The sequence below is a fragment of the Anser cygnoides genome, chromosome 26 (genome assembly GCF_040182565.1).
Source record: "Anser cygnoides isolate HZ-2024a breed goose chromosome 26, Taihu_goose_T2T_genome, whole genome shotgun sequence".
Taxonomy (NCBI): Eukaryota; Metazoa; Chordata; class Aves; order Anseriformes; family Anatidae; genus Anser; species Anser cygnoides.
The window spans coordinates 4,841,219-4,851,729 of record NC_089898.1 but is presented as its reverse complement, the minus strand read 5'-3'; the positions used below and the strand labels follow the sequence as shown (position 1 = coordinate 4,851,729).

The window sequence follows — 10,511 nt, the reverse complement described above, 5'->3', positions numbered from 1 at the left end:
AGGATAGGATATGGAGATATCTCTTATGTGGAGTGGGTCAGTGTGCAGAAGAACGGATGGGGAGCGAAGGTGGGGAGATAAGGTGGGGTGCTGAGGGCAAGGGGGGTCCCTGAGGGCAAGGGGGCCTCTGAGGGAATGGAAGGGGAGGGTATAAGGGCATGGGAGGGGGTCTAAGGGCATGGAGAGGGGGTCTACGGGCATAGAGGGGGGCTCTCAGGGCATGGGGGGATGTCTCGGGGGCGGTCCAGGGGCATGGGGGTGGTTCTAGGGGCATGGAGGAGGGAATCTAAGGACATCGGGGGTGGGGACCTAAGTGCCAGGAGTGGGGCACTAGGACCCTGGGCGGCCGCCAGGACCTGCGGGGCAGGACTCGGGAAGCCGAGACCTGGAGGGGGGCGCTAGGACCCGCGCGGCCCCGGGCTCTCCCCTCAGTTGGGAGCGGGGCAGGCCCTGCGGTGCGGGACCCAGGCCCTCTGAGAACTCCATTCCCCAGCATGCCCCGCGCGCTATCCCCGCCCCTCCTCTTGACGGACGGCGCGGTACAGCCAATCAGCTCGCGGCGCCGGCGGGGCGGGGCGGAAAATGTGCGCGCGGGGCGGGCGGCGGCGGGGGAAGATGGCGGCGGCTGCGGGCCGGTGGCGGGCCGGGCTGTGGCTGCTGGCCGTGGCGCTGCGGCTGGGCGGGCCGCGGGCCGAGCAGACCGAGGAGCACCTGAAGCGGGAGCACTCGCTCTCCAAGCCCTACCAGGGTGAGCGGGGCGGGGTCCGGTACCGGGGGTCGGGGGTCCGGTACCGGGGGTCGGGGGTCCGGTACCCGGGGTCGGGGGTCTGGTACCGGGGGTTGGGGGTCGGCGGGGCCGGGTACCGGATTTGGGGTGCCGGGATTTGGGGTACCGGGGTTTTGGGTGCTCGGTACGGGGACTGGGGGCACCCGGTACCGGGTTTTGGGGTACCGGAGGCTTTTGGGGGGCCCGGTACCGGGGGTCTGGGGGCCCGGTACCGGATTTGGGGTGCTGGGATTTGGGGTACTGGGGTTTTCGGTGCCCAGTGCGGGGATTGGGGGCATTCGGTACCGGGTTTTGGGGTACCAGGGGTCGGGGGGGGCCCGGTACCGGGGCTCGGTGTGTGGTGTTGGGGTGCTGCTATTTGGAGTACTGGGGCTTTGGGTGCCCGGTACGAGGATTTGGGGTGCTCTGTACCGGGTTTTGGGGTATCGGAGGCTTTTGGAGGGTCTGGTACCGGGGGTCTTGGGGCCCGGGACCGGATTTGGGGTGCCGGTATTTGGGGTTCTGGGGTTTTGGGGGAGCTGATACCGGGGCTTTTGGGGGGTCTGGTGCTGGGTTTAAGGTGAGTGGCTTTTGGGATGCTGGGGTCTTTGGGGTGTCTGATGTGGGGGGATTGGGATGCCTGGTGCCAGGGGTTTTGGGGTGCTCACTACCAGGATTTGGGTGCCCGTTATGTGGTTTTAGGGGTCCAGGGATTTGGGGTGCTGGGTTTTGGGATTCCCAGTACTGGGTTTTGGGGCGTGGAGGATTTGGGGTGCCCATTATGTGGTTTTGGGGTTCCAGGAATTTGGGGTGTGGGGCTTTTAGAGTGCCCAGTACCCGGGTTTGGAGTGTCAAGTACTGGGTTTTGGGTGTGGGGGATTTGGGGCCCCCGATGCAGGGGATTTGGGGTGCCTGGTACCGGGGTTTGGGTGCCCGGTATGTGGTTTTGGGGTCCTGGCGGTTTTGGGTACCTGGTACCGAGTTTTGGGGCACTGGGGGTTTCGGGGAGCCCAGTGCGAAGTTTTGGAATGCCGGGGCCTGGGGATTTGGGGTGCCCAGTGTAGGGATTTGGGGCATCCAGTACTGGGTTTTGGGTGCCTGGTGTGTGGGTTTTGGGTGCTGGGGATTTTGGGGTGCCCAGCATGGGGGGGTTGGGGTGCCAGGTTTAGGGTGCAGGAGCTTTGGGGTTCCTGGTACTGGGATTTGGTGCGCCTGGTGTGGGGGTTTGGGTGTCAGGGCTTTGGGGCATCTGGTGCCAAGTTTGGGGTGCGGGGGTTTTGGGGTGCCCAGCGCAGGGATTTGGGGTGTTGGGGCTTTGGGGTACCCGGGCTTTGGGGGCATCTGGTGCGGGGCTTTGGGGTGCCTGGGCCTTGGTGCCTGGGCTTTGGGGCACGAGGGATTTGGGGTGTCCGGGCCCTGGGGCTTTGGGGTGCCGAGGTTTTGGGGTGCCCGGGTGCCAGGATTTGGGGTGCCCGGCAGCGACCGCGTGTGTGGGCCGGCAGGCGTGGGCTCGGCCAGCTCGGGGCTGTGGGACCTGCAGGGCAACGCCATGGTGATGACGCAGTACATCCGCCTCACCCCCGACGCGCAGAGCAAGCGGGGCGCCGTCTGGAACCGCGTGGTGAGCCCCGGGCTGGGGGGCACCGGGGTTTTGGGGGGGCTGGGGGTACCCGCTGCGGGGTGGGGGAACGGGGTGGGTGAGGGAAGGGGTCCGGAGGGAGAGCTTTTGGGGTCGGGGGGCAGGTGGAAGGGGGGTTCGGGCCTGGAAAATGGGGTGAATTTGGGGGAGGTGGGGGGGGCTGGGAAAAGGGGGGTTGGGGAGCTGGGGGTGTGGGGCGGTAGTGGTTGGGGGATTTTGGGGAGCTGGGGGATGGGTGGGGGTCAAATTAGGGCAACGGGGGAGGTTTGGGGGGCCAGGCCAGCAGGTAGGAGGGCGTTATTGGGGTGCGGGGGAGGTTGGGTTTGAGGGTCCGGGGTAAAGGGAGGGGAAATGGGGGGGATTTGGGGGGTAGGGAGAGGGGGGCAGTGGGAATGGGGCTGGGGGCCCGGTGAGGGCAGGGGACTGGGGCTGGGGGCAGCAACGCCGAGATGTGCAGCACGTGGCTCGGGGATTCCTGCGTGGGCTGAGCCCCTTTTGGGGTGACTGCTCTGAGGGGGGGGTCCCGGCGTGGATCTGGGGGGGGTCTTGGGCTGCCCCACCCAGAGCCCTTCCTATAAAACGCTGGGGGAGGTTTGGGTCTGGGGTTTTCAGTCCTTTTTTCGGCTCCCACAAAATATCGCTGCCTGTGCGAGGCTCAGCTGCCGCCGGGCTTATCGCGTTCCGCGCCCGTTCCCACAGGGAGTTCGTTTGCAGCTCGAGCAATAATTGGCGCAATTAGGAAGGCAGAGCTGCTCCCCGGGCTGCTCCTGCTGTCGCTCACCCAGGCACGAGTTACAGACCCCGCCACTTGCCGTCACCCCAGAGTAGTGCGAGCCCGGAATTGTTTTCTTGGCTCCTCATAGCCCTGGGCAACAACCGACTCCCTCGGCCTGATGATGTCCCTCGAGGTTAATTAGGACATTAATTATCCTCGCTCCCATCCGAAGCCCGGGGCAGCGCCGTCTGTTGCCCGGGGAAATGGGGAGCGTCCGTGCGCCCGCGGGCTCGGCGGGGCCGCGGGCTGTCGCGGTGGTGGTCGCTGCCTGACCCTCGGTGCTGGGGGGCGTTGGGGGGCCCCCGGGGGCGCCCCGATTTCACGCGCTCGTTCCTCCTCCTGCAGCCGTGCTACCTCCGCGACTGGGAGATGCAGGTGCACTTCAAAATCCACGGGCAAGGCAAGAAGAACCTGAACGGCGACGGCTTTGCCATCTGGTACACCAAGGACCGCATGCAGCCAGGTGAAGGCAGCGGGGCCGGGGCTGTGCCCGCAGGGGACGGGGACTGTGCGGTGCCGCCTCCTCGAGGCGCTGCCTCTCCTGCTCTGCGCGCTGCCTCGGGAGCCCTCTGCGGAATTGCGGCGCTGTGGGGCCTGAGGGCTGCTTTCCCTTCACGCTGGCAGGCCCAAAAGGGGGTAACAGCCGTGAGAGATGCGTGGCGCTGGGGGTGTGGGGGGTCCCTGGGAGGCTGGAGCCTGCCCAGCGCCTTTGGGAATTGTTTGCCTCGATCTCGGGGCGTGCAGGGCGGTGTAAGTGGAAGCACAGGGCTTCAGCTAGTAAGGACTGGGCTGGGGAGGAAGCTGAAGGCTGGCCCAGCACAGGGCAGGGGGTTTAACCTGTCCCTCTGACCTCCCCGCCTGTGGCACCGCGGGTCTGTGCGCTCGATTATCCGCACAAGGCTGCGTGGAGCCCTGGAGTGCCCGGCTCTGGCGTGTGAAGCCCAGTTCCGCGAGGTGACATCGGCCCCTCACGTAGGAACAGGCAAAGCTGGGGGCAGAAGAGCCCCCCCAGTGATCCCCATCAGCCTTTGGCCTGGGTCTCCCTGCCACCGTGGTGTCAGCAAGCCTTTGCATGCCCTGACCCTTTATGCCTCGCTAACTCAGCTTGCAGCGGGTTTCCCTCAGTGATTTGAAGGTAAACTTGACCCTGGGCAAGCTGGAGAGCACCCGCCTCGCTACCCGGTGCAGAGAGCGATGCGAAGGAACTCGTAAACCAACCCTGCCTGGCGTTGCAATGCCTTCCTCGCCTCGCACCATCATTCACAGCCTGTTTTATTTCTTCTAGGACCTGTCTTTGGAAGCAAGGATAACTTCCTGGGCCTGGGGGTGTTTGTGGACACCTACCCGAACGAGGAGAAGCAGCAGGAGGTGAGCGAGGGGCGATGGCCGTCGCCGTGCTGCTCGCCGGGTGCCTGCCGAGCGTGGCACGGGCAGCGCTGGCTCAGCACCCAGGTTACGGCCTCGCAGCTGGTGCAGCCCTTCACCCGCACGGCGAGGTGTGATGGGTTTGGGCTCCTAACTCAGAGGCCAGCTGGCTACAAGCGGACGCTGCTCGGCTTCCTTTGCGCCCTTTCCCTCTCTGTGTAGTTGGCTTCTGCCCAGGGAAGCGATAACCTCTCAGACAGGTGAGAAGCTGCGGGGTGGTTTTGTTGTCAGCTTCACCCAGGGGAAAAAAGCCTGGGGTAGGAGAAAATTCGTGGATCTCATCACCTCCGTGTGGCGAGCTCCTGCGCTTTCTGGAGGCTGCTGGCAAGCAGCAGTTGAGGGGAAGCTGTACCGTGAGCCTGGTCCTTGTAGACCTCGAGCAGAGCAGCAGGCCAGCGGCCAACCCCAGCCTGCCGAGCTGATTTATGGCAGCCAGACAGCAGGACCTGCTCCGGGGCACGCAGCGTGACTGTGCTGTGTCCCTGAAAGGTGCCCGTCTGAAGACCTTTGGGTCCGTGATGCGTTGTTTGTTTGCCTGGGGTTTATTGGTTTCTGTGGAGAAGAGGGCGCAGAGGCAGTTAGAAGCGGGCTCCACCCGTCCTGATGCTGGAGTCAGTTTTGTCAGCCCGAAAACAAAGCTGGCCCTGCCCTCGATTCCAGCTGCCCCTAGAAAACAGGCGTTGTTTTACTGTTTCGCCCCAAGACGTTGGCACCAACCACCCCACAGCACCACTGTCATTCTTCACCGCGGTCCCCAAGGGAGAGGGGGCACCGTTTGGATGCGCCCTGGCCTTGGAGCTGCTGAGCAAACGTTGAGTAACCGGCGGCTTCTGCTCAGACGTTACCAGCAGCCTGCCCTGGCACGGGGGCGGACTTTGTGCCCACAGCAGCGCCTTCCCATTACCGGCACTGCTCGGGGACTGGCGTGGCGGTGGGTAGGTGAGGCCGTCCTCTTGACGTGCAGGGCTGTGGCCGTGCTTTTCTGGGGTAAAGAGGCACAGCAGCCTTTATTTAAACAAAATAAAATGGTTTATGGGATGTGTATGGCTTTACAGCATAGTCAGCAGCCGGAGGGGCTGCCCTCCTGCGACCGAATGAGAAAGGACAGAGGTGGAGAAGCGCCGATCAGGCGTGGGGGCTGGCAGCTGCTTTGTCTCCGTTAAAAGTTAAAGAAGTGTTTTATTATTGAGGGAAGGGGGCGGGTGGCTTGCGGGACCCTTGGGAGCTGTTGGGGAGCTGTCGGTCGTGGTCAGTGTCAGAGCCTGTGCTCGGGGCACGTGGCTTTGCGCAGGGGAGCGGCTGTGCTGCACGTTGAGGAGGAGAAACGTGGTGCACGAGGGGGCTTCTGCCCACCCGTGCTGCTTCCTAGCCCTGTGCCCCAGGATTTGGGACCTGGCCCCTACAAACCCCCTCCGCTAGGCAGGTAGCGTGCTGAGCTCTGCAGGGAGGAACTTCCCAGGTTGCGAGTTAATCCTAAACTCTGGTCCGTGACCATTTTGCTTCTGTGCTCTTTCTTGCTTTGCGATAACCCTGGACTCGCAGGCTCAGAAGAGGAGGTACAGCCCGGGAAATCAGGTACTTGCTCTTGCCAACCTACTCGTTTCCAAGCTCTTTGGCTTCGTCTCGTTTCCCCGTGAGGGAATTCCCTCATCCCGGCTCCAGAAATCCCCGTGCGACCAGGGAGGCAAGCGTGGGAGCTGCTCTCCATCCCAGCTGCTCGGTAGCCACGGCTGACCCAGAGGAAGGCTGGAGGGTGGCGAGGGATCGCGGTCAGCTGCTGAGCCCAGTTTGGGGAGGCACAGATGGGGAGCGAAGGAGTTTGGGGTGTGCAGGGTGGCGCGGCTCTTCACCCCGCAGGTGTGCCGTGACGCTGACACGGAGTGGGCAGAGCAGCCGGGGGGGGAGAGCCCCGAATTCACCCCCAGCCTTGCCCCCGCAGCGCGTCTTCCCCTACATCTCTGCCATGGTGAACAACGGCTCGCTCACCTACGACCACGACCGGGACGGGAGGCCCACGGAGCTGGGGGGTTGCACGGCCATGGTGCGCAACCTCAACCACGACACCTTCCTGGTGATCCGCTACGTCAAGAGGAGGCTGACGGTGAGTGAGGATGGCCGGGGCCGAGCGGGCAGCCCCCCAGCCCCCCGGTGCTACCGCAGCCTCCTCTCCTTCAGGTGATGATTGACATCGATGGCAAGCACGAGTGGCGGGACTGCATCGACGTGCCAGGCGTGCGCTTGCCCCGCGGGTACTACTTCGGGACCTCCTCTGTCACTGGAGACCTCTCAGGTACCGCCACGGGGCCCCGAGTGGCGCTTCCCAAGCAGCTCTGGCAGGACTTAAGCAGCTTTGGGTGCTGGAGGTGCAGCTGGGTATGTGGCGGGGCTCGTGGACGCGCCCAAAATCTCTCTGTGCTTTAGGCACCCCCAGGCTGTGAGCCTTGGTTCTTCGTCTTGCAGCAATTCCCTAGGAGCCAAATCCCCGGTCTGGGTGTGCTGCGCCCCCGAGCACTTTGCTTGAGCTCCTTCTGCCACTGGGTTAGGCTGACGGTGACACCCAGACGGTGACAGGGACACGGCCAGGCTTCAGCCAGCATCTCAGAGCAAACAGCAGAGAAACACGAGGGGCCGTCTCCAAAATGTGTGCCCTGGGAGGAGTAACGCAGAGCGAGCACTGAAAATCTCCTCCTGTGCTCTCCTGGCTCGACCCGTAGTGGTCGGCGGGGCCTGAGGGCAGTGCTGGAGGTAACTGCACCCCGGGGGTTAAAACACGGGGGTGCTGTGCTGCCTCTCCAGGTGTAGTTCTCGTAGCGCTTTGGGTTCCCCAGCCCAAGAGCGATGTTGAGGAAGGGACCGGCCAGGTGTGTCTGGAAGCAGTGGTGCAACAAGGGCTGATGGAAATCGGGTTTGGCAGGGAGCTGAAGCCCTCTGCTTTGCTTTTCTCACTTCTTGCAGCGCTGCTTGGGGTGCCGGGAGGCCTGAAGTTACCCCGCTGTGTCTCTTTCAGCAGGTTTTAGCCCGATTTTGAGTTATGCCCCTACAAAAGCGCATTGATGGCCAGTGTCCGGGCCCATTGTTGGCTCCAACAAAAGTTCCTTTTCTTCCTCAGATCTCTGCCTAATGCCCTGGGAGCTCGCAGGCTGGCGTGGAGCACTCGCCTTGTCCCACTAATAACTCCGCAGTCACGAGCAAAGGAAATAGGGTCATGTGAGGCTGGTTCTAACACGCTCTTTTCGGGTGGCTGAATGCTTTGGGGTCAGATGATCTCCCGGTCTGGGCTGTTGTTTTCTCGGTTTAAGTAGCTTAAAAGTTCCCCTTGGAAGTGCTGGAAGAGGGCCCCGTGCTGGGCACAGCTTTCAGCCCAGCGTGGACCCTGCCCCGAGAGGTGAGTTCTCCCCGTGGCAGGGGACAGCCGGCGGCCTGGGGCTGGCGCCCGAGTTGTGACGTGCCACCGGTGGCACTCAGGTCCCCGGCCGGAGCCGTGCCGGTCGGTGGCACCTCAGGACGTGTCTCTGCTCTGCTTGCAGACAACCACGACATCATCTCGCTGAAGCTTTACCAGCTGACGGTGGAGCGGACGCCGGAGGAGGAGAAGCGGGACAGGGAGGTGTACCTGCCCGTGGTGGACAACCTGAAGCTGCCGGGCAGTAAGTAGGAGCAGGGGGAAGAACAGCGGCAGAAGGACCTGCGGGGTCACGGAGCAGAAACCACGGCGCCTCACCAGCAAACCAGCCGAGCTCCAGCTGGGATCAGGAGGCCCGTGCCCAGATTTCTCTCGCCCGCTGTGCCACAATCTGGGTCACAGCCTGCCTTCGTTTGGCACAGGCACGCTTGGAGGAGAAGTGCTGCCCCCCAGAGCGTGCCGGGCTAACCGTGGTCACGGCATCACCGAAACGAGGTGTGCTGGTCTGCCGAAACCTCACGGAGGCTTGGGCCCTGGTGGTGTTTGCTCCTGTCCAGAAATGCCCCTCCTCGCGTGTCCGCTGGCTGGGTTGCGAGGCTCTCACCAGCCCACAGGGCACCCAGAGCCTCATTCCCAGCCACAGGAGCTCTTCCCACCGGTTTTGTGTCCTTCCGAATGAGCTCCCTGCAGGAAAACCCATGGCCGAAGTGGTGGCAGGACGGGGGCGAGCTGATCGTCCAGCTCACAGCCGTTCTTCTTCCTCTGTCTCGCAGTGGAGGCGCCGCTGGAGCCCATGAGCGGCCTGGCTCTCTTCCTAATCGTCTTCTTCTCCCTCGTTGCCATCGTCTTCGCCATCGTTATCGGAGTCATTGTCTACAACAAGTGGCAGGAGCAGAGCCGGAAACACTTCTATTGACTTGGGAGCCTGCCTGGGATGGCCCCTCGCTAGCCACACCCTGGCTCCCATCCCAGGCTGGCCAGAGCGCGATGGACCCGGCCTCGTGGCAGGGCCCCCGGTGTCCCCAAAGCCCCAGCGGGGACGGCCGCCGTTTCTCGTCAGGCTCCAGGACCCCCCCGGTGCGAGCGGGGACCCCCGGCGCGGCGTGGCTGGGGCCGGGTGCTGCGGGGACGGAGCCGCCGTCCCCTGAGGGTTTGCTGGGAGCAGGAGCCTTGCTCTGGGAGCTGTTGGGGACTGGGCTGTGGGGTTGTGGCAGCGCCGAGCCGCCTCTCTGCTCTCCGGGGAATACAGAGGTCACTGCTTCGGCTGTGAAATCCTGGCTGAGAGCGACGCAGCGAGCAGAGCCCCGCCAAGCGCCTGCGTTCCTCGCCAGGCTCCGACGACAGCCCCTCTGCAGCAGTTTCCTTTCTAGGAGGGGTTTGCCGAGCTGCTCATCCCCCCCCCAGCTGCTTTTTAGGCCGTCTTTAGAGACCGGACTGCTTTTCCTTGGCACCTTGAGCTCCCCCCACCACCGCACAACCCCTCTGGGTCCCTTCAGCCTCCCCGGTTTGGTGTTTTTGGGCTGCTGACGGATTTCCCCATCCCAGGCAGCTCGAGCTGGCAGTCTGCCTGGCCGCTGGGGGCTTAATTCCGTGCTCCCCTCTTTTACCACCCGTTTGCTGCTGCTGCTGCCCCCCGGGGCTCGGCCCCTCTCCCCGCTCCAGCATGCCGCTGCCTCCGCACACCTCCCGCACCGGTGCCGTCCGCATGCCGTGTCATGGCTTTGCCGGCTTTCCCCGGGGCTCCCCCTCGCTGCGTCCCGACCCCGCCGAGGAGGAGCCGAGCTGCGCGGGCCTCTCGGAGCCGCAGCTCCCGCTGCCCTTCAGGGAGCTGTAGTTTATTCCTACCTCAGCGCCTTCTTGCTGTGTTTCTCTCGCCGGCGGTCGCCAGAAGGAACGGCGCGGCCGGTTTTGCCCCCAAAGGGACGGGGCGGCCACCTTCCCCCCCCCGGGGACTGCCTCGAGCTCCTGTGGTCACTATCCCAGAGCGAGGGGTGGTGGCAGGGGGTCCCCGGAGGGACCCAGGAGAGGGAAAAATGAGGTTGCTTTGTCCCAGGAGCCTCCCAGCAGCTCTGGGCACGTCCAGAGGGCGAAATCTCTGCAGCACCCTCCTTGCTGGGGCCCTGGGGCAGGGCTGGGAGCCGTGTCCTCCGCACCCTGCTGCTTCCCGGGGTGCTTTCTGACCCAGCCAGGTCCCAGCCCGCGGGGAGCGGTGTTTTTTTGTGAGCAACCACTGCTTTTTCGGCAGAAAGCTGCCGCCGGGGTAGGTGGAAGCTTTTTTAGAAGTGCCCAGGCGTTCTTGTGGCCTGAAAGGACTATTTCTGGCGTTTTGCCTCTGTTTTTTTGCCTGATGACCAGGAGTGAAATGCGTGCGCCTCTTCCCAGAGCTGTTACTGGTGTCTTGGAATAAACGTTGGTGTGTGTGACGTGGCCGCTGCTCTCCTTGGGACGACCCAGCCCCAGCACCCCAGGGCGGCATCCTGGCCCCGTGGTGCCTTGCTCCCCG

The 10,511-nt window shown here is 64.0% G+C and overlaps 1 protein-coding gene across 6 annotated transcripts; it reads left to right on the top strand.

Moving 5' to 3' along the window:
• Window positions 1-587: 587 nt before the first annotated feature.
• Window positions 588-10,431, top strand: LMAN2L (lectin, mannose binding 2 like). Of its 6 annotated transcripts, none has more exons than XM_048054156.2 (9): window positions 588-748; window positions 2,246-2,387; window positions 3,526-3,643; window positions 4,466-4,548; window positions 6,148-6,180; window positions 6,545-6,706; window positions 6,781-6,895; window positions 8,133-8,252; window positions 8,782-10,431. In XM_048054156.2, the coding sequence occupies exons 2-9, from the start codon at window positions 2,316-2,318 to the stop codon at window positions 8,922-8,924; spliced, it is 846 nt and encodes a 281-aa protein (XP_047910113.1). In that variant the 5' UTR covers window positions 588-748; window positions 2,246-2,315; the 3' UTR covers window positions 8,925-10,431. The 6 variants fall into 6 exon arrangements, with proteins under 6 accessions (XP_047910113.1, XP_066839432.1, XP_047910110.2 ...); XM_048054153.2 differs by having other exon boundaries at window positions 602-748; window positions 2,269-2,387; XM_048054157.2 differs by having other exon boundaries at window positions 609-748; window positions 2,307-2,387.
• Window positions 10,432-10,511: the final 80 nt, after the last annotated feature.

Excerpts from the sequence above, each read along its gene's own strand:
- LMAN2L (XM_048054153.2), top strand. The coding sequence starts at position 616 with ATGGCGGCGGCTGCGGGCCGGTGGCGGGCCGGGCTGTGGCTGCTGGCC. Across the intron at positions 3,644-4,465 it reads CAAGGACCGCATGCAGCCAG|GACCTGTCTTTGGAAGCAAG; the intron begins GTGAAGGCAGCG and ends TATTTCTTCTAG. Across the intron at positions 6,181-6,544 it reads GGTACAGCCCGGGAAATCAG|CGCGTCTTCCCCTACATCTC; the intron begins GTACTTGCTCTT and ends TTGCCCCCGCAG.